At 52.4% G+C, this 26,215-nt stretch overlaps 2 protein-coding genes across 6 annotated transcripts in view; one reads left to right on the top strand and one right to left on the bottom strand.

The window, feature by feature from the left end:
• Positions 1 to 20,502, bottom strand: part of WT1 (WT1 transcription factor) — a 33,451-nt gene extending 12,949 nt beyond the window's left edge. For 2 of the 5 annotated variants that reach the window (XM_058829140.1, XM_058829141.1), the window contains exons 1-5: positions 19,733 to 20,262; positions 15,568 to 15,690; positions 15,325 to 15,427; positions 9,086 to 9,163; positions 427 to 529 (exon numbers count right to left, since the gene is read on the bottom strand). In XM_058829140.1, coding sequence (XP_058685123.1) covers positions 427 to 529; positions 9,086 to 9,163; positions 15,325 to 15,427; positions 15,568 to 15,690; positions 19,733 to 20,123 — 798 coding nt within the window. In that variant the 5' untranslated portion in view covers positions 20,124 to 20,262. Of the gene's footprint in view, positions 1 to 426; positions 530 to 9,085; positions 9,164 to 15,324; positions 15,428 to 15,567; positions 15,691 to 15,794; positions 16,033 to 19,732 lie in introns of those variants that run through there. The other 3 variants (XM_058829138.1, XM_058829139.1, XM_058829142.1) reach the window with 3 other exon arrangements.
• Positions 20,503 to 21,641: 1,139 nt separating this feature from the next.
• Positions 21,642 to 24,990, top strand: LOC131574596 (uncharacterized). The gene is made up of 3 exons (XM_058829143.1): positions 21,642 to 21,914; positions 22,254 to 22,508; positions 22,874 to 24,990. The coding sequence occupies exons 1-3, from the start codon at positions 21,642 to 21,644 to the stop codon at positions 23,228 to 23,230; spliced, it is 885 nt and encodes a 294-aa protein (XP_058685126.1). The 3' UTR covers positions 23,231 to 24,990.
• Positions 24,991 to 26,215: the final 1,225 nt, after the last annotated feature.

Genomic DNA, 26,215 nt, shown 5'->3' with positions numbered 1-26,215 from the left:
ATACATTTGAATTAGTGAAGTTTCAGAAACACATCAAAGCAAAATGTCATCTAACACTTTCATATATGTAGTTATTAGATATAGTCCATCATAACCACAGGGGATTCACGTGGCCAGAATGACTGGAGCTAGAAGCTGGAAACTGAATCACCTCTTTTAGACCACCCTGAGAAGCTGGAAGGGAATATTGCCTTGCAGATCTATTTCAGAAGACAACATGAGAAATTTTAAATGGCTGTGTGTGAATGAAACCCTATGTTAGGGTTCAGTGGCTTCAGTGGAGTCAGGACACTTACAAACATTTCTCAACAACATGAGGAAGCCACAAATCAAGGATGGGTGTACAAACCTCAGTGAACTAATGAATGACCACTATAAACAGGCAGCAGTTTTACTTCCCTATGAAGAATGCCCCACAATACTCACTTGTATGCCTCTAAAGACTCCATGGGTGTGTATTCTGTACTGGGCCCCACAGCTGTACAACATGGGAGCGCTGTGGTTCTCGTTTTCATATCCTGCTGTGTGTCTGTAAGAGGGGAATAACGAAAAAATGAAATATTTTTCAGCTCCATGTGAGAGGTTTCTTTTCTTAAGTCCATGGTAACATATGCAGAGTTCTCTTTTACAGCCGTGATATCCAAGTTCAAGCAAAATTCACCAAAGGAAACCTGTTCTTCCTTTATTCACAGGGATCTGCTCCCACTGACACAGTGCACTGACTCCATGCACACAAATATTAGTATCCATTAAGGCATCCAGGGGAAAAAGGGAAAAAGAAAGAAATTGCCATGATTTGAACTCTGATGTATTTCCACAAAGATTTTAGGTAAGAGGAAAAAATTCACATAGCAGCACAACGGTGTCATGTGCACATGTTCACATTATTTATCAGTCAAACGTGGGGCTGCCTATTGCTAATATCTTTTGGAATGAGCAAAATGCCTCAAGTTTCACATTAAGTGCAGTGGATTTTTGTCAGCACCTCATGACTCAGATATTACCTGATACTACCAAGCAAGTGATGACATTTATAAGAATAGCAGTCATGTACTCATAAACAGAGATTACAAATCAGTGTCTAAACTATTTATCCCACCTATCAGATTGCAGGATGCACTACAAATTAACCCTTTATAAAAATAAAATTTAAAAAAAAACAGCCTACCCCTTCTAGGTGTAAGCTTTTGCAATAATTTTAAGAATTTGTAAATTTGGTGTGGTTTGGGGTTGCCACAGCCATATGTTTTGTCTAATTAAATCAAAATTTTAAGTTCTCCTGTCTTGAATGTTGGAACATGGCTGCACAAAATCCTGCAAATAGATCTTAAGTTTAATTTTTGAATGAGTACATTACATTATCACTTGCAGAAGTGTACATTGGCAGTGGTAAGTGTACATGTTTTACACAACACCAGAAATTAGAAAGCCCAGAACAAAACCCCAGGGCACACAGCTAGGGACAAAGATGGATATGTAGGATGTTATCCCAGCCTTTGCCAAATGCTTGCAATAGCAATTTGAAGGGGTCCCTGAGGTCCAGACTCTCATTTCACTGGTCCTTCCTTTCCCTTCCCTCAAAGTTCATGTGCAGAGTAGAATTACAAGGAAGTTTTAAACCTCTTAAGTGATTTGCAGAACTGGCAGTGGAGCTGGAATGTGGGACATGGCTAAAGGGGAGCGATGTCAGAGCAGCTCTCCCTGCAGAGGTGGCTGCACTCCTCACTGTTCACCCCTGCTGCTGCCTGCCAGAGGTGTCCTCTGAGGTCAGCTCTGCACTGCTGATGTCAAATCCTGGCTCTACCTGCCTGTTCAAATCAAAGGCTACATCTTTTGGGAAGGTATGCTCTGCTTATTTCAATTTTCATTCAGTTTTAAGGTGATCAGGATGAAATCAGTTGTGGAGGGGTGTCAAGCAAGGATCTCTGTTCTGTAGTAATAGCTGTAATACTAGATAAAGAAGATTCCATTAGATGATTTAAATGGATTAAACTGTGCTATAGATATGCACCATGACCAAATAAATAGGGTCTCCTCTCTGCCCAGAGCCCACAGGTGGCCTTTTGCAGCCTAATTCAAGTAACAAATTACTATTTGCTATCATTATTTGATCTGCATGGATTCCCCACCAGCATCAAATTTTCCTCTTTGTTTAAAGGCAGCAAGTCTGTACATGTAAAAAAAAATAAATAAATAAAAATAGAACAACAAAAGAACAAAAAACCAGACAAAGCTGGAGAGAGGGATACTGAAATCCCCCAACCCATGGTGATACCCACGTTGATCACAAATTACACAGTGCATTTTGAAGCAGGAATGGAATGAGAAGCACCATTGATAAGGAGGAGGTTCTGCAGCAGAAGCTGTTGCTGACCTGTAGCACAGCAGTAAATCAAGGGTAAATGTGAGCTTCAGCACTGGTCACCCTGAGTGTAACCTCCCCTTCACGCCTGTCCTGACAACCTTAAACACTACAATAAACAACAGACACAAAGGCTGATAAGAATTCCCAGGACAGAAACTTTAGAAGGAGAAGCAGGAATATGTAGTAAAATCTTATACCATAAAACACAGTCCCCACTTTCCCTCCAAATTCTCATGGTTTTCATCTTTCAGTGATAACCTTTTTGGTAAAGACCAGTCAGTCCTGAAATAATTCCTCCCAGGAATAAGGGGCAGAACAAAGACCCTGTCTGTGCCCTAAGGAATGGCTCTATGAGTGAGAGGTGTCCTCCAGATGATCTCCATCTCAGTTTTTATTGCACAGTTGGGAAGCCTTCCCCAACAGCCAGCCTTTTACATATTTCCTCCCCTTATTTCTAGTTATACTTGACTAAAACTGCACATACAACTGCAAAGCCATGAAGATTAAAACCTGTTTTCTGAGCCCCTTGACCCATAATATACTAAGTCCTTACCCAGCTCCCTAGGAGAGATGCTTTAATGACCAGGAGCCCTATTTGCCATTTTGCATTGGGCACATTTCCATCAGCATTGGCTGGTACTCAGCAGGCCCATATGGCCGATGACAGCAAAATGCATCGTGAGAGATTTCTTGGTTAAAACACTATTTATTCATTATGGAGCACTGTGGAATAATCTGACCTTTGGGGGGATAGAAATTAACAGGTGAATACTCTTTCCAGTCAGTGGGAAACTGGAACACTGAATTAGGAGTTTTCACAAGCTGTCCTTACACTGCTGCTCTCTTCAAGTTCAGCCTTCCCTCTGCATCCATAGTAACCTCCTGGGGAAACACAGCTCCTGCTCTCCCAGCCTCTTTACTCCATGCTTTACTCAAGATTTATGCCACAAAGTGCATATCACAGTTGGCACAGTTGGCTTGTTTCATATGGCTGGAGTTTATATACTACAATAAAAAGCAGGGATAGAAGAACAGATACAAATCTAAATCCATTATTAAACCCAAACACCTGCTTTATTGCATGCAAGAGATGATGAGAGGATGCAATGCCACGAACACAAGGAATACAAGTAACTGGTGAATTTATACCTGCAGTACATTAATTAAATGGAAATCTCCAGAGGGTAAGACAGTCCTTAATTCTAATTTTTTCTAGTCAGGAACTCTGTGTTTAAGTAGGCAAAGAGACAATGCCTTACAAGCTCAGCTGAATTAACCAAAGAATAAAAAAAAACCAGAAAAAATCCTCAGTAAGACCCAGAGCCACACTTAGGAGACACACTAGACTGATCCCTCCACAGGTCCTAAAAGAACACAAAAGCAAGACCAGATGCAGCCAAACTGCCCTGCCAGGATCCAACACAAATTTTTGTTTGTGCAAGGACCGAAGGATTTGGCCTCACAGCCCAGCTCTGCCATTATTTGTAAATATACAACTCCCTTTACCTTCAATCAGAACTGCTCAAAGGCAGAAAGGGACTATAAATATTTAGAGTTTGGGTTAGTTGGTGAAAAAAGGACTCAGTGTATTTTGTTCTCTGGATCTAGACAGCCAGACCTGGAAACACAGCCATAAAATGTAATTCTAGATAACTGGGAAACAAAGGCTGATACTTACAAAGGAAGAGCTCTGTGCTGTGGAGTATTTAGAAGCACTTGCATTTACCATTAGCCCAGCAAATCCTTAACACTCGCAGAGTAGCTCTTTTAAAATGATTAATCTCGGAGTTGTACAGATTGTACAGAGATTAATAAAAATGAAGGGTTTACAGATGAGAATGTGTGATGAAAAACAGAACAGCTTTAGAGTTGTATCAATCTAAGTGGTTATAAAAAAAAAAACCTCATAAAAGATGACATTCTAATCTGAATATTTTAAAAAAACAATCAAGCTGCAATTTCTCTCTCACACCATTTTTACTTTGTAAAACTGAAATTGCCTGTCTAATGTATAAAGCAGCTACAACTTAATCTGAGGAGTTAAGCTTTTTATTATTATTTCATAAACCAAAAAAGGGAAGCTTTAGGGCACGCTGAGGAGAGCTAGAAATTTTCAGATGAAACGTGAATACACATTGATTCATGAGATTCAGACTTGGAAGAATAAAAAAAGCCAGAAAGCAAGATTACATAAAACAGGCACCACATTAAGCTTCAATTTAATTGTGTTTCACTGCAGGAACAGGAATTTTAGGGTTTAGAAACAGAGCCAAAAATGAGGCAAAGTGAGGGTGTGGGCTAGTCCCGTAGATAACAGAACATAAAGGAAGAGAAGTAGAGTTAATTCCTTCTGCTAAAATATTTACCATCCTAGCACCCTGGGAAAAATATGTATGGAGACAGAAAAAGATCCTGATTAGTTATATAGAAGATCCTGTTTCTGCCTGGTTTTTGTCTAATACTCTTACAGAGGGTGGAGTATGAAGCAGCATTTTTATCTGCCCTTTCCGAGGCAAAGGAATATTAAAAAATGTAGTTTCACAGATTTGAGCCCTTCTGCCATCCTCAATGGGAGAATCAGCTGGCTAATGAAAGGAAGGCCCTAAATTTTCAGGAGGCTTTTGTGTTTGTGGCTTAAATAGTCTTTCTTTGGTTTGGGATTTTTTACCATGGACCTGAGTGGAATCAGGATTTCACCAAACCCTTCCCTTCAGAACAAGACTGTCAGCTATTGGTGGGAAAGGATAAATTCCATATTAGAGGCTGGAGGTTATTGCCCATTTCCAGCTCATCTTGATTGCAGATTTTACTAATTTTACAAATTTTACTAATAATACCACCAAAGCCAAACAGAAAAACCTCTACAAACCACTCCTAAACAAGAAAGGTTTTCACTGCCTTGTTTTAGATGTGGTTTTAATAGTGTTCTACAGAGATCATACCTAATATTCCTTACAGTGAGCCTGAGAAAACAGCAATAAATACCAATTTCCATGGAACATGCTGGGTGTTTATCATCCAAGCAAAACCAAAAGGGGAAAACCACAATGCTGCCTGGTTCTATGCCCGATTTCAGATGACTGTTAGAAAAATGGATCAAAGCATTTTACTCAAGCAGCTGAAGAGACAATTACATTGAGTCTTGCTGTTGGGAATGCAGCTACACTTTTTGTCTGCCATGCTGTACCATTTCCTGCTTGGTATCAGTTATTTCCACATCACTTTTACACTTAACTCATCAAAATATAAAGGAGGGTTTTATAGCCCTGAGATGTTCCTCTAGAACCGCTGTGGAAGGAAGTGGTGTTTTTCATATTGGAAAGGTGAAAAAGCAACACAAAAATAAGAAGGACAGAATCTGATGGCAAAGGTGTCCACCAATGTGGAACATGAATTTTGAGATGTCTGGGACCCACAGACTTTCCTGCAACAGAATAAATGTGATCCCAGCAGCTCCAAACCAAATACCACAAACGAGGAACAAATCATCAACAAAGAGTCTGAGGAGATAAAATCCAGTCCCACAGTGAGGTTCACTTAACAATGAAGTTTTCCTTTCAGATTCTAGAAGCTGCCAGTTTGTGAGACAGCTCACAGACAAGCCAGCCCTCCCTCCTGTCCACCCAAAGTTCAGAAGGTGACAGGGGGATGCCTGGACAAACAAGCAACACAATTAACACCCACAAGCTCACACAGCACTCCTCTTTCCTCACGTGAGTTGTAAGAAAAACTTGAGCTCAATCAATCAGTCAATTTGGAATTCAGAACCCAAGGGAAGGTCTAAAATGCAAATTCAAGTCATTTGGACTGTCTGGTAGCAGTAGTGGGTTGTCTTCTTCTCGAGGGACAGCTCTTGGCAGAGGGAAAGTCATCTTGGGCCATCAGACATCCTTTGGGTTTGCCAGCGAATAGAAACCTCTGGAACTCATGGGTGCAGTTTTTCCCTCTGCTTCCTGCTAACACCACTCTCCCCTTGCCCTGCCAGTCCATGACAGCGCTGTACTGCAGCAGAAGACAACATCTCAGTTCACTTCAGATGTCTCTCCCCACTATTTAACAATGGTTAAGGATCTCTGTTCCATACCTTTTACTGCCCACCTTTCTCCTGGGCCATGCCTGCAACAGATTCCCAATGCTTACACCTACTGAAAGACCAAACTCCACTGGCATGTAGAAACTTCTTGCTCTCAGTTCCAATATCCAATATCAAAATACCCATGAAGGAAAAAGATTTCAGGAAAAACAGTCTTCCATGGCCTTAAAGCCACAGGCTGAAGGAGATGAAATCATTCAAGAGTTTAGGTGCCAGGCTCTTGCTGCTGCTGCTGCCACACAAGTTCACACAAGCTTGCAACTCAACGGGAATGATTTTCACAATGACTGGAAAGGACACAGCTTTGGTCACCTGGCAGCATTCTTTGCCCAACTTCAAACTTTTAATCTGAATTGAGGAGATTCTGGAGCTGACCACTCAAATACTGGCAAGACTGTAAAGAGCTAGAATCAGAATGCTCTCAGATAAACTACTAGACAGCTTCAGCACAGAAACTGCCAGCTAATTCTACCTAAATTGCACTGCAAAAGCCTCATTTCAGTGTGTTAAACTCGTGCTGAACATGAACCCAGAAAAGCAAGCTACTGACCTGGTCTGCTGTCAAGTATGAAGTGTGTGACCCATAAGTTTTATATAACTGTAGAGTTCTCTAACTATTTGCAGAACTTACTGGCAACGTTTTCCTCCTTCTTAAAATGTGCAAAAGTCTCCCTGAAGCCAGGAAGAAATGCTGGGGAGAGCTGAAGGCAAGGAGCTAAACAGGGACTGTCATCATTGGACAGAATCTAGAAGCTCCATATTTCAACAGGAAGATTGACTCCAAAATTCTTAAATTACAACTACGAGATTGAGAAAAGCATCTGAAACACTAAACGCCTGGGAATCACTTATGAACAGTTCATATATTTTAAAGATGTAAATCTTGGGAAGAATACCTTATGTTCATGGCAACTGAGATTGGAGGTACTGTGTATTGTAACTCTCAGCCAGAAAAGACAGATAACTATTTTGGCTCATATTACCAGTGATGAGGCTATGTCTAGCACTGATTTTCCACAGATTCTACAATCTTGGCCTATACCAAAACTTTCAGCTTTGTTTTACCATAGATCATTCATCTTGATTCTTTCCCCCTTTTCATGCATCCTAGGTCACATACTTTACACTGCTAACAGTCTGACTCCTGGACAAGTAAGAAGCCATTTATTTTGTTCAGTACTCCTTTAATATTTCTATTGTGACTTTTTTTTTTCACTGAGCTCCCCAAAGAATAACCTCTTCCTTGCTTTAATAACTTGGACCTCGGTCAAGGTTGATGTGTTTCTCCATTTCGCAGGATATTTTCTTCAGAAGAGACAAAACAGTGTCTAATATTGCAATGACTGATCTTTAAAGGGTCCAGTTTCAAGAGGAAATCAAAAAGACTTAAGAAAGAAAAGTAGGAAATAGCCTTTAAAAAGAGGGGATCAGCAGCAAAGACAGTGAACTGTACACAACCGTAGGATTTTGGGATCTTCTCTAACCAGAAGAAACCTCCTTGATGGATTTCTTTAGGTCAATTCCCTTGTTCACTTCAATACCAATAGTTTTCTACACCACTCCCTCTAACCTTCAAACACCATTGGTTTACAAGCTACAAGGAGACCCATAATATTTTTCTCCTTTATCGCAGTACAGCAGCGTACACAAAGTCCATCTTGAGCAAGATTTTAACATCTATGGACAACTAGAGTGAAAGCTCAGATGTGTGCAGGCTTTTATCAGCCTCCCCTGCTGTTCCCTTGAGACTGCACACGCTTGGACACTGAGAACATCTCAAAGCTGGCAATACCTGCCGTCGGTGGGGGAGTTTTCAGAGCCAATTATCTCCTCAGAGCAGTGAATTATCTGCTCGGAGCGGATCAGGCGATCTGTGGCTAAGATCAAAAGGCGGCTCTGCCTCTCATGGACCGAGGTGAGGATGCGGTCCCGCTCCTCTCCCGGCTGCTCTGGGGGATGCAGGGCCCCGGCAGGAGCGATGGAGACACGGGGCACGGTGCGTGTGGAGATGGAGACACGGGGCACGGTGCGTGTGGAGATGGAGCCAGCGGCAGGGGAGCGCTGCCCGCCCTGCAGCGGCCGCCACCCCGGCGGGGCCCCGCGGCGCCTCGGAGCCTTCCTGGCCCGGCAGGCGCAGGAAACCCGCGGGGGAGGCGGGCCGGAGCCTCTTCCCGGCAGGTGGGAGGGCGACAATGGCCGGGAGGAAGGAAACCGGGAGGCGGCCGGGCCGGGACACAGGACGCAGGGCCTGGCGAAAGGCAGGGAAAGGGAAGAGGGATGGTAGGAAAGGGCGACAGCTCAAGGAGGAGAGTGCGAAGCTGCCGCGGCTGCTCCGTCCGGAAGGGGCTCGGGCACCGGGAGCGGGCACAGCCCTGCCCTGACCTGCCCGGAGCCCCGACACAGCCCTGGGCTCCTGGGCACGGCCGGCCAGCAGCCCCAGCTCAGCAGTGAGGATCATCAAAAACACTACAAACTACAGCCAGGTGATAAGCCGCTCTCAGCACCGGACAGGATTTTTTTTTGCACGAAATCCGTGACGGGATTCAAATGATAAAATCCAAGATAAGGTTAGCTCAGTAATGCAGCTTCGCTAGGGCGACAGGTTAGAAGAGAACAAAGCTCCTTACCCTTTCAGTGTGGATCCCAAGTTCATTTGATTCCATGTCATGCATTCAAGCTGTGAGGTCATCTGGTATAAATTGTCACTGTCGTGAAAGGATGTAGAATTAGAGCTAAAATTGCAGCTATCAAATAACAATCAAAACATCAACAATTTCTTTGTTATTTCTTTTAAATATATAACAGCAGGAAGTGAATTTATTTTATATAATCCCTTTTATCGATACATTAGGCATTTTCAAAAATAAAATGAAACTAAAGAAAAGGAAATCTGTAGCTCGAAAATACACTTTGAATCTGCAAGCCTGACGATTGGTAAAGAGCTGAAAATAGAAACATACAACTTTTTCCTTCCCGAAAAATAATATCCGATATTGACACATTGAAATGAACGAAACGAATATAAGCAGCCCGGAGGGGTAACGCAAAGGATTATTTGTTTTAAAAAGTCAAATCTGTTGACTGTTTTAACCAGGAGTGTGAGAGACCACGTGGGTAATGGAGTGAAACAGCTATCGTGACTCGTGATTGATGTTGCTACATAGAGGGGCTTGACAAGCAGTAGAAAAATGGAGTGGCTGAGCGATAAACGGAGCTCACCGCTGGAGTAGGCTCTTTCCCCCCCGCTACACACCGCAGGCAGCTCGGCCAGGCTTCCCCGGCTCCTCTCGGAGCGGCAAACGTGGGCAGGAGCAGCGGGAGCCCCGGGAGAGCTCTCCCGACAGGACAGGTCCCCACGGGGCCGGGGAGGAGCCGCAGGTTCCCCGGGCCGGGCTCTCCCGGAGGGCGCGGGGGGAGCGCGGTGCGAGCCCCCGGCCCCGCAGCCGAGCGCTGTGATTGATGCCGGGGAACCGCCGCTCACAATAAACGCGAGTCTCCCCGCTGATTAATTGCACCTAAATTCGCTGGATTTGCGAGGTGAATTTATATAATTTTGTTATTAGAAAACTATTTTTTTTCTTTTTTTTTTCTTTTTTTTTTTTTTTCACATCGTGGCAGGTAGAAGTGACCTAAAAAAATCCAGAATCCAGTGGGAAGCTTTCGCATATAAAAACAAATTAAGTGACTTCAATCTCGAAGTATGCGTAATATCATTTGTCAGTATCACTGGACACTATTATTCATTAGTGTGTCTGAAGTGCTATTATGCTACTACAATGTCCTGCATATCAGCTCAGGAATTGTTAAACTCTCCTGCAGTTTCCCCATTTGCAATAGCAGTCCGTGCTGGTCTGTGCCAACTACGTTTTGCAATTCCACGAATTCTTCCTGTAATGCTGCTGTAATTAATTCCTCCAGGACCCTGATTTTTATTAGAAGTGCCCGCCCGATGCATTTACAGCAGGAGATTTCCCTTTAACTTTCTTTCGCTTGACAGTTCATTTATAAGAACCTCCCCCACAATATCCACTTTTTCCCCTCCTTTGCTTTTTCATAAAGCAATACACTTATTCATCTTGTCACAGCTCTCAGCCACCGTATTCCGTGCCGCCCTTGGGTGACAGTGTCCAAGACAAGGCTCCCGAGAGCAGAGCGGTGCCCGCTCCCCGGAGCCGCCGCAGCTCCCGGGGCTCCCTCCCGGCCAAAAGCGCTCCCCGCTCTCCGGCCGCACCCGATCCCGGCTCTGCAGCTCCGGCCGCGGCTCCCCGGAGGAACCCGAGCTGGCTTCAGCCTCCGAAAGGAGCCCCGAGCGGCTTTGGGGCAGGCTGGGCGTCGTGGAAAGCACTGGGAGAGGGATGGGAGCAGAATTCCGCTGTTTGAGCTAAACCCCGCTCTGCCCCGTTTGGCGTCTCCCGAGCGCAGCGCCCCAGGAGAGACCCGAGCCCCTCCTTGTCCTCCTACTGCGGGGGCCTGGAGCCTGGGAATGAGCGCGGGGGGAGCAGGTACCCGGCCCGGACCCCACATCAGCCCAGGCTGGACCCCACATCAGCCCGGACCCCATATCAGCCTGGCCCGGACCTCACACCAGCCCAGACCCCACATCAGCCTGGCCCGGACCTCACACCAGCCCAGACCCCATATCAGCCCGGCCCGGACCTCACATCAGCCCGGCCCAGACCCCACATCAGCCTGGCCCGGACCTCACACCAGCCCAGACCCCATATCAGCCCGGCCCGGATCCCACACCAGCCCAAGCCGGACCCCACATCAGCCCGGTCCGGACCTCACACCAGCCCAGACCCCATATCAGCCCGGTCCGGATCCCACACCAGCCCGGCCCGGACTCCACACCAGCCCAGGCCCCCGCCCGGCACCGGAGCCGAGCCGGGCCGCGTTCGGACTCTCTGCACGCCCCGTCCCACGGGCTGCAGGTGGGTCTGCGCCATCTCTGCGGCCGGCAGCGGCCAAGCGGAGAAATTTCTGTGCTGAGCCACGGAGGTGCGAGGTTCTCATGTCGAAAAAAACGGAATTGCCGGAGCTTTGGCTAAACCCGCCCTAGGAGGGAGGCAGGTGGGCACCGCCGGGCTTTGCGCCCCTTAAACCCGGTGATAAGAAAGAGCCCTCCGGTGGCCAGTTGCCCGGGGGCCACCGGGCGGTGGCTCGGATTAAACATCTCACATCTGACAGGTGACAGAGAACAGGACGTCCCTAACGCCATTTACGCCTCGCCATGGTTTATTATTGACGGTACCGTGAGATGATCTCATGGAACCAACAGCTCCTCTCAAAATCTCGGCTTTGGATGGGGTTTGAATGAGGAGGAGGAAAGCGAGGTCTCCAGGGATATGCCTGCTCTGATTCCAATCTGAATCCTTGGCCCTTCGAGCGGCCACAAAGAAGACACTAAAAATAACTTATTTTCATTACAAAGATGCTTTTAAAGAGAAACGAGAGGAAGGGGGGGAAAACATTTCTACAACAGGGATTAATGTAAGTTGGAGTGGAATAAAAGGAAGTCAACGCTGAGCAAAAAGGGAACTTAAAAGGAAACCAGTAGTAGATCATATAGAGTTTGTTTTGGCCTGCACTGCAGTATTACCGAGTTCTTGACCTCTGCACAGAAAGAGCTATAATCTGAACCGAGACTCCTCCACTTTTAAAGTCTTTGCAAGTGTGACTCACAGTAAATTTTCAACATCGAGCATGTTTACTACACTAAACAGCGCTAGGTAGAAAAGTTCACATCACCATTTTTAATGGTCCTACAAACTCTCGCTGGCGATCTGAGCGGGTTTGCCATCCGTGCCCAGCTACCCAGCACAGCCGCGAGGCTCCTTGGCAGGGCCATAAACAGGGAGCGAGTAGTGGCCGGGGAGAGAAATTACAGAGATAGCTTTGTGTCCAGCCTAAGAATCTTTCAACCATTTCTTTCTTCTCGATTTTGCCGAGGTACGGGAGAGAAGGCGAGGCTCTTGAGCCCCGGGTGCCTTCGCACTGCAGACGGGCTGGATTCTCCTGCCCACTCCCACTCGCGACCCGGCCCAGATTTTCCCAAGGGAGCCGCAAGGGTCCCCCGCACCCAGCTGGAGAGATGGAGATGAGGGGGAAGCGAGAGCATCAGGTGGAGGTGACTCCCTCTGCATCCTCTCCCTCTGCCCTCTCGCTCCAAATCCGAAGCATCACCTCTCGGGTGCGGTGAATCCGGGACGGGGGTGACGGAGCCTCGGCTGGGGTGAGTGGGAGAGGGACCACAAACGAGCCCTCCTCGGGCGTCCCGGGACACGCAGAGAGGAGGCGGTCCAGAGAAACACCAACACCGGCGGCCGCATCCCACCGGGGACACAGAAACACCACCTCCCGTTCCCGACCTCGCCCGCCACATCCTCCCTCTCACTGCTAAAGGCGAACGGGAGCGCCTGCTGTCCCCAGCCAGTGCGAGGAACGACAAACCCCATATTCCGGGGCTGAGCATCCTTCCCTGAGCGCTCTCTGAGCGCCGTGTGCGCAGCGGGCTTGGGCATGGTCGGCAGCCCCGGCACTGGGGTGCGGTGACCGAGCAATCACTTGACAAAGGAGACCTGTCGAACTTGACCTGAACTGCGAGACGCAGAAGAACTCTTCGAGAAGGAGGTGCGGAATAAATACGGTCTTGGGGAAAAAAAAAACCAAAAAACCACGAAAAATACCCCACGATTTTTCCAAATCAAGATAAACATGGATAAGGACAGGGCGGTCGTTTTCAGGGCTTTGGCGATGTGGCAAATGAGTCCCTCCCGTTTCTGTGCCGCAACGACTCATCCGCTTTCCTGACCACACTTTCCAGTAGGTTTGGAACGTGCTCGGGAGGGGACAAGGAGAGGTCGCACCGAGCTCAGCCACCTGTGCGGGCCCCGCTGCGGGAGCAAGGCTTTGTACAGCTGGGGCTGCCCTCGCCGTGGAACAAGCTCTGCCTCGCTTACACCCCCACACATCACTATTGGCTCCTGTGAGCCTTAAAGGATTAAATCCTTATCTTAGAGGAGTAAGCCGTAAACCTCCCAGGGAGCAGGGCAGGATCGAGGCTGAGGTCGGGAGGAAATCGGCCCCCGTGGCGCAGCGCTGCCCGCTCGCCCCGGGTGCGGGTCCCCAAGCACTGGGCGGGAGGTGACAGCGTTAGGGAGGCGACATCTGTGCTCACCCCTGGCCCAGGCTGCCTCGGTGAGGCCCAGCAAGAGCTCTCGGCACTATCAGCGCTCTCCTATCGGAGTCACACCTCCAGGTGCTGCCGCTTCCAGGAGCGGGGCGAGGGCGAGCCCCGGGGCCCGGGAGGGGACTGGGGAAGGCGGCGGCTGCCGGCGGCCGCTCGGAGCTGCCCTCCCCAAACCTCCTCCAAGCCATATTTATAGATTTCCCTGCGCGACGAGCGGTCTCTGCCACTTTAGCAGGAGTTCGCCCCGCCAATTATTCTGCGAGCTAATCTCGCTGGATAGGCTTCTTTCCTTCCTTCATTACCTCATTCCCTCCTTCCCTTGACGTCAACTCACGTTCATTAGAGAAGTGGCTTCTGGAAGTGACAGAATATTGTTGTCTCACGTCCAGTGTCTATTAATCTGAGATGATATAACCTGCCTACAAGAGGAGCCGCTCGCGGCTTCCTTCGCAGAGGCACATTGTTTTGTGTGCGAGAGTTACTTAGCAACTCCAAGATACGGGACTGGCTCCAAGTTCACAAAAAGTTGAGGAATAAATTTTGGGGAACTTCTTTAACTCACTAAACACGTTGTAAAACTCCAACGCCCAGCCCCCATGTCAGACTGTGAAAAAAAAAAAAAACCAAAACGGGAAGCCGCTCTTGCCACGGGCCCGTCTGTTGGCAAAGAGATTTCCCTGCTTGCAGCAAAGCTCCAGACGCACCTTTATCCCAGCAAGGAAATCCGATAGGTTTATTGCCCCGATTTCAATAAATAACCTCCCTGCAGGCCCGTTCCCATCACTCCTGGGAGCCATCGGAGCGGCTCTTGGCCTGCAAGACGAAGCCCTGGGACGGAGCTGAGTTTTAATTGCCTGTGCCATGCTCTGCCCATGGCTGCGGCTCACCAGCCAACACTCCCACACCTTCCCGGCCTCGGGAAGAGCTCCGGGGCTGCGGGGACTCCTAGAGCCGGGACCGGAGAGGAGGAGCGGGGTCCTGCAGCCTGGGGCTCAGCCGGGCTGCCCCAAGCGCTTCCCCTCGCTGGGGTTAAGGGCGAACCCCAAATTCATTGCAGCGGCGGGACAGGCTCAAAGAGTGCGGGCAGCCCGGCTCCCATTTCCCAGAGCCGGCCACACCTGCTGCCGGAGCTCGGCTCTCCCCGGCCCCTCCGGGATGCTCTGCCAGAGCCCAGAGGCTCGGCCACCCCCTCCAACCCCGGCTCGGGAGGGCGAGCCGGCCCCAGAAACCTCCGAAGCACAGCGGGACCCGCGGCGGAAGGCGCGGCATCTTTTTTTCGTTTACGATGTCGTTTTGTTTGTTTGGTTTTTGGTTTTTTGGGTTGTTTGTTTGTTTGTTTGTTTTTGTATTTGTTGTTGTTGGTTTCTTTGTTTTTGTTGGCTTTTTGCTTGTGTGTTTGGGGGCGAGGTAGTTTTGCCTCAGTACGGTTTGGCTTTTAGGTGTGAATCTCCTTTTTGGGGATTCGGTTTTTTGGGTGGGTTTTTTTTTGTTTGTTTTTGGTTTTGTTTTTCTTTTTTTGTTTGTTTTTGGGTTTTTTTGGGTTTTTTTTTTGGAGAAGGGGAAAAAAAAATCACTTTCCTCGCATAAAGGAGAAGCCGTTTGAACGGCATGCGGGGGAGAGAGAGGCACAACCCGAGCACAAGGAGGGCAGGCAAAGCTCCCAGCCGGCAGAGGTACCTGTTGTAGGGCGTCCGAAGGAGCAGCGCCTGGCTGCCTGTGCAGCTGTCGGTCGGTGTGTGACAGCCGTACACCGGGGGAGGCACCGAGTACTGCTGGTCCCCTGCGGAGAGAGCAGCACGGAGTTATCTCAGTCCTGCTCTGAGCAGGGGGCTCCAGGGCCCCGTCCTCCAGCACCGGGCAGCTCCGGCTCTGTGCCGGTCCTGCGGTGCCCGACAGAGCCCCCACGGAGGTAGAAATTACCTAGGGAGGGCTGCTGGCTGATGGGATCCTCGTGTTTGAAGGAGTGGTTGGTGAACTGAGCGGCGGGGTGGGACGGCGTGTGGCCGTAGCTGGGGGTCCCGTCAAAGGCCACGGTGCTGTAACCTGGCGGAGAGAGCACAGCGGGGTTAGCGGGGTTGAGCGAGAGGAGCCCAAAGGCTTCGCGGCCGATCCCCCCTCGGGGCTGAGGACAAGGGCAAGGACAGGGCCAGGCTCCCCGAGCCCCTCGGTGCCCTCTGCCACCGGCCCTCGGCGCTCGCACATCCTCTGTGAGCCTCGCCCAGCCCGCGGAGCTGCGCTTTCCGAGGAGCGGAAAGTCGGAAGTCTCGTTCGTGTTTAAAGAGAACAGATCGGCTTCGGTAATAAAAAGGATGTTTTCATTAATTGTTGCTCGTATTAAAAGAGGAAGATTTCCATCTGCTCGGTGTATTCATCTGGCGCTTCCAATTTAGAAGTCACCCTTTAATCTTGCGCTTTTTTTATTTTATTAAGAGCGGCTTTCTGAAGAGTCTGCAATAAAGAGGCGGAATGTTACGTGCAAAAATAAAACTCCTCCTTTCAGCGAAAATTGCTCTCCAAAATAATAAACAGCCTATTTTGTTTCCTACACCGAGCAGATTCAGATGGAAAGAGACCACCTCTGCTGACCCCGGGCCGGCACAGAATCGTAAATCAGGTGCTTGGACACCAACTTTCATTAATGACTTGGAGCTGGCTAAACAACTTCAGCTAAAAAAGTAATTACAAAGTAATATTATCTCAGAGGCTTCTCGGCTCATCAGCATTTACCCCGAGAACCAAGCTCCTCCGAGAGTCACTCTTAAAAAAAAAACAAAACAAAATCAAAACAAAAAAAACCCCAACCAAAACAAAAACCCCAAGAAAACAAAACAAAAAGTCCGTCGCGGGCGGGGGAAAGAAACCAAAGGGACTACGAGCGCTTTCTCCCTCACGCTCGTCTCCCTAAATCCGTTTATTCCAGCACGGGCATCCCTCACGGACCCGACTGGATGGGGTGTGTGGCTGGAGAGGGATTTTGTCAGTCGAGAGGGAGCACTCGGGGCTGTTTTCAACCCCTGTCTCAGTTCCCTTTCGGTGCCGGCTGCTCGGGCAGGTCTCTGCTTCACCAACCATCCGCAATCACAGCGGGTTTCAGAGAGAATAAAATGGAGAGGCAGCAAAGGGATTCGAATGTTGCTTCTCCTTTTTATTCTCTCTGCTGACAGGCTGGGTCCAGAGACATTACAGTACTTCATTAACCTGAGCTGCTGAGCGGGAGAAACGGAGGGAGCCACTGGAGGAATGAAAATATTCTAGAACACTTTAAAACCTTCACCTTCGCGGTGATTTTAAGTCGGCCCTGAAACTGCGGGGCTGGGATAAGAGTGGGACTGACTTGATCCTGGCCAAATGTCCCTCGCATCCCCCTGACCCTACGAGCAGAGCTCCTTTAGCGGCGATGCGGGCAGCGCTGACAGGCCGGTACCTCAGCGCTCCCATCCCACAGCTGTTTCTCACTCCTTATCTCCTCCCTCAGCCCTCAGGGTAGAGGCTCAACCTTCAACTCCCTTTTCCCCGTTTTCCTCTGTCTCTTTTTTAACTTTCAGAAAACACTGACACTTTCTACGTTACTTTTGGCCCGACGCAGAGTTTCGGTGACCTTCAAAACTCAGCTCGGAGCAGGACGAGGTTTTGGCCGCATTTTCCGGTGTTGCCTGACCCAAAGCTTCAGGAATGTGATAAGAAAGTTGAGTTCTGAACCGAGTTGCCGATAGTGAGGTCTCTTTAATTAGGGCGTTATCAGAACTAGGCCTGATTAAAATGTGCTGAAAATAATTGAAAGTTGTACATCTGCTGGAGAACGGGGCCCGCTGGAGGCATCCAGTTGTTGGAGGAGCCCAGCTGGATGAAAGAGGCAAACGAAAAGAGGAAAATTGGGCAGAGATTTCAAAGCCTTAGTTTCCTACCCCCCCACCCCATCCCAGACTTGGCAGAAATGTCATCGCAGAGCCAAGGTAGCGTCTTTCCCACGGTCGGAGGAACCGTCTAAAAAAAAAGCAAAAAAGGACTTCAACCTTGAGGAGAGCCAAAGCAAGAACATTTTATCCATCCACCAAAAAAAAAAAAATTAAAAAATAAAAAAGCGAACACCCTTTGCCGAATTTCTCTTTCCAAAGGAGCTCTCTCTCTGCCAGTCACCAAAAGCAGCTGTGGATAAACCCCAGGGCTGCATGTGCAGAAGGCAGCCCCGAGCCGAAGGGACTCCGCGGCCCCTCTGTGCAGCCCGGCCTGGCGGAGCAAGGGAGGGAACCGGGACACGGCCCCTGCTCCTCGCCACGGCTCCGTCCCCAGGCTCCTGCCGGGCTTGGATGCTCGGGGCTATGCGGAGGGCTCAGAGCGCTGGTCCCGGCTCTCGGCCCGCACAGGTGCGGGTGTGTGCGGGGTCTGTGCGGTGCTGGGGGCTCCGCAGGCCGAGCCAGCGTGGGCTCCGTGTGTTAAAGGCTCCGTTTCTCCTCGGGGTGGGTAAAGCCGAACGTGAGGATGGCGCTGGGTCGCAGCTATTTTGTCCCTCGCTAACTCGAATTTATCTCCATCGCCCTTCTCTCCGCTTTCTCGCCGCTATTTCTGCCCAGCGATCATAAATCCCCACCGATGTCTAAAATCCTTTCAGATGTCTTTCGAAAGGTCCCGTCAGAGTCCCTGTCCCGGCGGGCTCTGGGCCGCTCCCCTCCCGTCCCGCAGCTGGAGCCGGGACCCCGCGGGGCACGCAGCGGTTCCGGGGCCTTGGCGCGGCCGAGCTCTCCCCAGCTCCAGGGATGCTGCTCGTTTTCCCAGCCGGGATCGGCAGCACGGCCCAGAAGCCCCGCTCTGCGGATTCCTCCTTCGGAGCCCGCTGCCTGGAGAAGCCCTGGGGCAGGGGCCGGGGGTCGAAGGCAGCAGCGCGGTGGCACCGGAAGGGCGACCCGGCACTGCCCGGGGGGGCCCGTGCTGAGCAGCCCCTGCCCCTCGCTGCAAACATCGCCCGGGCCTCGGGCCACCTCTCAGCGGCCAGCACCGAGCGCATCCGCCGGCCTCGGCCTCTGCTCTGCCGCTCGCCCTGCGGCCCGAATCGCCCTCCCGGGACGGTCGGTGCCAGCCCCTCTGTGGGTACGCCATTCCCCCGCGGGGAGCCCCATGCTGAAAGCAGAGAGACCCAGGCCCGACTCATCCCTCTCCGGCAGGACCACGCACACCCTGCCGATCCCGGTCCCCCGAACCGCGGTGCCTTGGCTGCCCGACTCCCCTCGGTCCAATTCCCATGCGGGGCAAACCGTGGCACATCACCGCTCCCGGGCCAGCTGAAGGAAGGGGAACGAGACCCGAAAGATCTCATACGAGTTCTCCGCACTCTGGCCCCTTCTCCTTTCTTCCTCGGGTTTGCACCAGCAGATGTTTATACTGCAGGCACTGGAAGAAAAAGGATTAGATGCTGCCCCCGATGCCACACGCTGGTGACCCATTGCCCGGCCGTTCAACCCTCGGCAGCTTCTCAGGGCGGTGCGAACACCGAGGACCGCAGGGAGCCGGTCCTGGCCACGGAGATACAGACAAGAAACGACGAATCTCCCCTGCTTGTGCATTCCAGCCCGGGGATTTCAGCCCTCCCGAGGTTTATTCGATAAGGGGCTTGAAAACACTAGTGTGCGGACAGCGCTTTTCGGATTCAGGAAGAAGTTTGGAGGTTCACCCCCGCCACCACCCCCGAGATACGAAGGGGGAATTGTCTCGGGCCACGGGCCCCAGCTCCATTCCAGGACTTGTGCCGTCTCCGGCCCGAACAAACCTTTGCGAAGGCGAGAGGCTGCTCCAAGCCGGGGAGGGGGCCGGGGGGCTCCAGCCCGCCTGACAGAGCCTCCCGCTGCATCCGCTGCCCCACGGGAGGGGTGGGGGCCGAGCAACTCGTGGCTCCTAAAGCTCCCGGGAGCGACGTGGCTGCCGCACAGGGAGGGAAGGGAGGCACGGGAGGGCTGGCTCGCCTAACCCGGCTCGGCTGCCGCGGAGAAAACACTGGGCTTGGTGTTTACATCAGGCTCGGCCCTGCGGGGCTGAGCGGGCGCCTCCGGGGGCCGCCCCCCGAGCCCGGGGAGCCCGGCAGCGCGGCCCTTACCCTGGTTGCGGATGGCTTGCTGGCTCTCCAAGCAGTTGGGCAGGTAGGGCCCGTTGGGGAACATCCGAGCCTGGCCCGAGGGCGGCTGGCTGGGCGGCGGGGCGCCGAAGGGCCCGTAGCGGCAAGCCCCGGCCGTGCCCGTGAACTGGCCGGAGAAGTGGACGGTGAAGGCGCTCAGGTATTGCTCCTCGTGCGGGTCCGATCCGTTCCAGCTCGGCTCCTGCTTGATGAAGGAGTGCGGCCCCAGCGAGCCGTAGGAGGCCCCCGGGGGAAAGTCCAGGACGGGCGCCCACTGCGCCGCGCTGCTCACGGGCATGGTGCAGTTGCTGTTGCCCGGCAGGGAGGGCACGGAGGGCAGCAGCGCGTTCAGGTCTCGGACGTCGGAGCCCATCTGCTCGCAGACCTTCTGCCTGCCGCCGGGCAGCCAGTCTCCCCCCGGGCCGCACTTGTTCCAGGACACCTGGCCCCTGCCCGGCAAGCCGGAGGCCGGCTCCGGCTGCAGGCACCAGGCCGGCGAGCTCAGCCCTTTGGGGGAGGTTTGCTCCGCGACGCAGCTCCCCGGGTCCAGCCCTGCGGGAGCCGGCAGCAGCGACAGGGAAAGGTTGTTCTCCAGGATCGCCTCCGGGCTTGCACCCGCTCGCAGCGCAGGGCAGGGTGCCGTGTGCGTGTCTGTGTGTCCGCGAGTGTGCGTGTGTCTGTCTGTACGAACGTCCGCCTGTCCGAGCTAGGGGGGCACGGCCGCCGCGCACGCCTCACCTCGGATGCCTGCTCACCCTCAACTTTGCAAAGCTCAAATAGAGGCGCTTGCAGGGGAGGAGGAGTCAGCCACGCCGATCCTCCATTCACACAACCTCCGCCGAGGGGCTGCCCACAGCCCGCTCTGCTGAACCCAGCCGGACCAGACGCGCGGGGGGGAGGGGAGACACAGGAGAGCCGGGGATGGAGGGGGAGAGGTGACTGTGGGAGAATATATCTCCCCTACACATCACTCCCACCCTTCTTCTGGTGCAAGCGCCACTAAATCTCGCCGTAACGTTCCTCCGCTTTAGGAGAGACTTGCAGGACTCTTAGAGGGATACAGGTGGCCAGTAAGTACGTGCTGGCCGACTTCCCCCGCCAACTCCGTGCATGTCCGTGGGGATTCCCGAGGGCGGCGAGGTCGCAGGCCCTGGGGATCGCGCCGAGAAGCCTCCGCCCTTGCAGGAACCAGGGGAAGTGACACGACCCGGGGCGGGCGGACCCCCTTCCTGAGAGGGGAAAGTGTCTTTCCAGGTGCCTCTCCCTCTACGGGAGGAACCTGAATCTCCCTGAGCTCCTGCGGGGAGCGAGCTGCCTCCCCGGGGCACCCCGGGCGCTCTCTGTCCCCGGAGGCGCAGCCAGGGCTGGCCGGGCCGGGCTGCCCAGGGCTCCGGGGGCAAGAGGAGGGGTGGGTGCCCCTTGCGAGGAGCCCGGGGCCGGTGTGAGCCCTGTCCTTCCAGCCTGCCTGTGCGTGAGGGGAAGGAAGCAGCTGGGCGGGCGGGGGAGGACGGCAGCGCTGTGAGTAACCTGCTTCGGAGAGATTCACCTGGCACTGCTCCCGGGAAGGCCGGGAGTCTCTCTTTCCTCTCCAGCCTCCTGGACAGCGGGTCCTTAGCGTCCATCCCGGGGCCGGCGGCCGGAGGGCCCCCGAGGGCACCTCACAATTTATCCCCGGACCGTTCTTCCTCCCAGGAGACACGGCAGGGTCCGGGTGGGCCCCGGCAGCGAGGGGTGCCGTGATCCTGGCGGTGCCGGAGCCCACCTGGACCGAGTGCCCGGCCAGGAAGCTCCGGGCCGGGCACAGCCCCGCGGGACTTGGCGGTACCTGCTGCGGGCAGGACACGCTCTCTCCAAAGGAGATCCTGCCGCTCTCCTGCACAACTACGAGCGAATGATCACCAGGGGGTGGGAGGTGATGCTTCTACGAGCGGGCGGGGGGCAGCTGCCGGCTCAGGGTACTCGAGGGGTACGCGGGGTCGCGCCGGCCTCGCCGCCCTGTCCCTTGCGCGTTGTCACCGGCCGCTGTTGGAACCGTGGCACCGCAAACACCGCCGGGGCCACCGCCCGCACCCTCACCCTCCCTGGCAGCGACAGCAGCGACAGAGGCGCCGTGAAGGTTCACCTGCCGCAGGACACTGCGAGCCCGTGTCTTCCCGGTGACAAGGTACACTCGGGATTTCCTTTCCCTCGCGGCATCAAAGGTCAAGCATCGCCAACCTCGAAGAAATGTTTTAAGATTCAAAGGGTAAATGCGACAACAAAAGAAATTAAAATAGGTCGTTATTGGAGTAGCCAAGTATAATTTCATTTTCTCTTTAAACTAATTAGTCATAACGGTAGGGTTTTGTTATTAGTGAAATTATTTTTTTTCCACGAGCTATTTCAGATAATTCCCTTTTAAAATCTCTTTTGGCGCATACATCTATTTATTACAAAAATCCACGTGTAACTTAAGTGCGAAAGATTTGTTCATTATTTTTGCCGATATTAAATATCCCCTAAGTTTACAGGACGCGCCGCTTCAAAATCCACGGCAAACTGGAGCACCCCCGGAGGGCACTTGTGCAGGCAGCCCGTGCCCGTGCGGGGGAACCGCGCTGACCTCTCTGCTCTGCCTCCCGCTCTGCCTCCTGCTCCGGCCGCAGCGCGGCTCCCGCACACCGCGGGCACCCCCTGCCCCAGAGCTGCGGGGAGCTGCGGGATCGGGACAGCGGCTGATGCTGGCTTTGCTCGTTTCTATGACGGACCGACACAAGAGGTTGGTTGAGCTCGGTGCCTTAAAGGGCTTTCACAACCTAAACGATTTCATGATTGGTTCTATGATCTCCGGCTCTGCGATGGACACCGTACATACAGGAATGGAAGCCTTTGGCCAGCCTGAGCCCGGTGTTTAATTTCCTATGAAAACTAGAGCTCTCTAGGAGCAAACAGAAAGTGATTTTCCCGTAGTGGGCTGTTTCTCGAGCTAGCATGGGGGTTTTCTCTTTCCCTGAAATAAGCTAGCTTGATAAATCATCTTGAAAAGGAAAAAAATGTTTTCTTGATCGCTTAGCTCTGCATTACTCCACCTGGAAGGAAGAACTGCCGAAATCCTTCCAAACCTTCTCCTCTCTCACTTTCCAGCAGCGAAACGAGACCTTGGCCATTAGCGCATCCTTCCTCCCCGCGACTCCTGGCCAGGCTGGGGGGGGACTCCGGAGCTGCCAGCTCAGCTCAGCTCAGCTCAGCTCAGCTCAGCTCAGCTCAGCTCAGCTCAGCTCAGCCCTGTGTTGGGCCAAGCCCCGGCACCTGCTCCCTCCGGGCCGCCTCAGCCGTGCGGGGCACGGAGCGCGCCCGACACCAGCGCCCGGAGGCGTCCCGGGAAATCCTCAGCGGCGGAGCCCGAGCACGGGGAGGAAAGCCCGGACCCTTCTGTCTCGGGATGGGCTGAGAACTTTTGGGAAACGGCCAGCGGCACTTTCCTCAGCTGTTCCCGTCTAGCCAGCACCAGGGAGAGAGGGAAATCTCCCGTCCCGCTGCACAGGCCGGGAGCGCTGGCAGCAGCTCCCCTCGGGGGCGCACGGCATGCCGAGAGAAGCTGCTCCCTCTTTGCAGGAGGCATTTGCCCGCCTCTTTCCGAGATCCCGACCCCGATTCCGATCACACTCCGGCGTAAATCACCCTGTCTCGCCCAAGAGCCCAGTTGAAAGCAGTGGCCGAGGAGATGGCAGTTCAGGGCCGGCATCTCCTTTGTCGGCTTCCAGAGCCAGGCGGCCCGGAACATTTTGCCCTGTCCCCTCCAAACACAGCCCGATCCAGAACTCTGCCAGGCTTCATTGCCCGCTTCCATTGGTAATTCCTGATAACGCTCAGTCTTCGATTGTGCTGAAGGCATATTCTGCAAGGCTAAACAATAGCTGGACTCCTCCAGCTATTCTAGTGATAGTCCCACTCGATCCCGAGAAAAACGGGGTGGGGAACCTGCTTCAACCTGAGCATCGCCGCCGCACCTCCCCAGCCGACGATTTCTCTCTGCCATGCTGCTGACAAATTCAGGGATCGGTCACTCTTACTAAACTCCTAAACGATCCCCCCGCGGTTCGGAGGTGGGCGAGACTGACTGAAACGGAGATAAATCCCCAGCCCTTCCCCTCCTGCTCACGCCGCTCCCAGCACGCAGGGGGATCTGTCTCCTTTCACTCAGGGAGCTGATCAGAGTTTGATTATTTAAGTGCTAAGAGAAGCAGAAACAAAGCTGCGAAGCATCTCCAGGAGCGCAGGGGGCAGAAACTCATCACAGCGGGCCCAATCCCTCATTGCCGCCGGAAAGGCAGGACCATCCTTCCCTGTGCGGGCTGCCGTGGGCACTGGAACGCTTTCGAGGACATGTTGTGTATCCCCTGAGGGCAAAAGAGGTTTGTCTTATGCACAGAGGAGAAAAGATGCGTGGTTCTCCCCGCAGCTGCCGGGGACCCCTCCGAGCCGGTGCGGGGATGATGAAGAAGCCCCCGCGGGGTCCGGAACATCTCCCTTGGCCCCGGCTCTTCCCCCTCCCCAGAGCCGAGCCCGCCATGCAGCGGGCCGGGCCAGGCCGGCGGGGCTTGGGCCATTATTGTACCGTAAATCTTGGAAACCCTGGAACTAATTACGGAGAGGATATGTCTCAATTTGTTCCGCATTAGTGCCGCGCCGGGACGCAGGCACCGAGCACGGGAAATTGATGGGCCCGGCCCGGCCCAGCCCCGAAGGGACGGCGGCCCTGACCCCGCGTTCAACCCGGGGGCGGCCCCGCTCCGCCTCCCGCACCTGCGGGGCCCCGAGGCCGCCCCGCACCCGCACCCGGCCCGGGCGGTGCCCGCTGCAGCGCAGAGGTACCACTCGGGCTCCAGGAAATTTATTAGCGTGCTGCTAGGACGAGGCTCGGTATAAATCACCCAGCTGTATAGGGCCATAAAGCATCCCCGTGTATCCCGCCCTCGGCGGGGTTCTGGTGAATAGGAGTTCATGGAAGGCTGGGTATCAGTAACATCTTTCAGATCTGGAGTATGTGACGTTTTTAGAGTCTTAGATATACAATGGGGTATACTTATGGAGCGGCTAAAAGTATTACATAGAATTTTTATAGGTATTTTGTACTTACATGCAAAAGAAATTTTGGGGGAAAAAGCTCTTAGGTAATATGCTCAGTTCTTGGCATTGCCGGTAATGGCCTTGAAAGTAATAAAATTATTATTTCGGCAGGAGAAAAATAAAAATATGCTAAAATTTAGTGCATTATAAATGGGTGTCTGGTAACTGAGACTTAAGGTATTAATTACTCCCAGGTCACAGCATGCAGATCCCACTGTAAAGGCACACTGAACTCTAAATGTAATAATGTGTAAACACATCAGTAACAATACCTGGCATGGACAGCAATTCAAAGAATTCTTTGAGCCACCTAGGACACCATCTTTGGATATGGGTACATACTGGAAATGTAAACCAAATTTTTATACATTCAAAAGAATTAGAAAGGCTCCAGCTGCAGTGGACAAATGCTGCAGTACCCTCGGTACCTCAGGGGAAGGAAAAGCACCCACAGCCTCAGGTCTCACTAACTGTGGGGTATTACAGGACAGGGACAGAAGATGAATTGTCCTTTACCAGTTTCTCCACAGACTGGCTATGAACCAACCATCCATAGCTTTTATCTATCAACTTAACTCTTTAACAAACACACTTTAACAATGCAAAGCAAAGTCCAAATCTCCCTTTGTTCCTGCAAAACCCTTTGGCAGCCCTGTGCAAAAATATCCTCTTCACCAGTTGTCCTCAGTGGGAAACAAGAGGGCTCCAGCAGCTGGTCTGTCTTAGCTGAGGGTCTAAACCCTTTTTCACTGGGTTTTATTCGTTGTACACAACTCAGAGGAATTTGTCCATGCAAGCCCCTGACTAAAAGTGCTGTAAGGCAAGTGTTCTCACTGAAATCAGTGCCTGAGGATGTCAGCCCACCAGGATTTGTACCACACAATGGGGAAGGCCAAGCATTTCCTCTGCCTGAGGATGTTTGGTGAGTGTAGAAGACAAGCAGTGGGGACAATGTGCCTGATGCCTAAAGCAGAAGAGAACCAAAAGCTCCCGGGTTCTGTTCAATACCTTCTGCACACCCTAGAGAAATGGAAGAGGTAACAGCAGTTTTGCCAGAACCATGGGGGACTCCAGCAGTATTTGTGGGTGCTTGGAGGCCTAGGGTAAGCAAAGAAAAGCAGATGGTTGCATTTTGCAGCGCAGCTTTGTGTGATGTGTCAGTGATGTGACCCGTGAGGGGGTGGCAGGGCTGGAGAGCTGTTGCAACTCACCGAGTCCCTCCTCCCAGCCCCAGCAGCACAGCACAGCCAACACCCACGGCTCCTTCACAGCCTGGGCAGACATTCCACTGCCCCCAGCCTCCCAGCACAGCCCTTTGGCTTCCTTAGAAACCGAGCAAACCCAGTCCTTCGTAAC

The sequence above is a fragment of the Poecile atricapillus genome, chromosome 1 (assembly GCF_030490865.1).
Source record: "Poecile atricapillus isolate bPoeAtr1 chromosome 1, bPoeAtr1.hap1, whole genome shotgun sequence".
Taxonomy (NCBI): domain Eukaryota; kingdom Metazoa; phylum Chordata; class Aves; order Passeriformes; family Paridae; genus Poecile; species Poecile atricapillus.
Note: the sequence above shows the minus strand (reverse complement) of the source record. Positions and strands in the feature narration are given on the sequence as shown.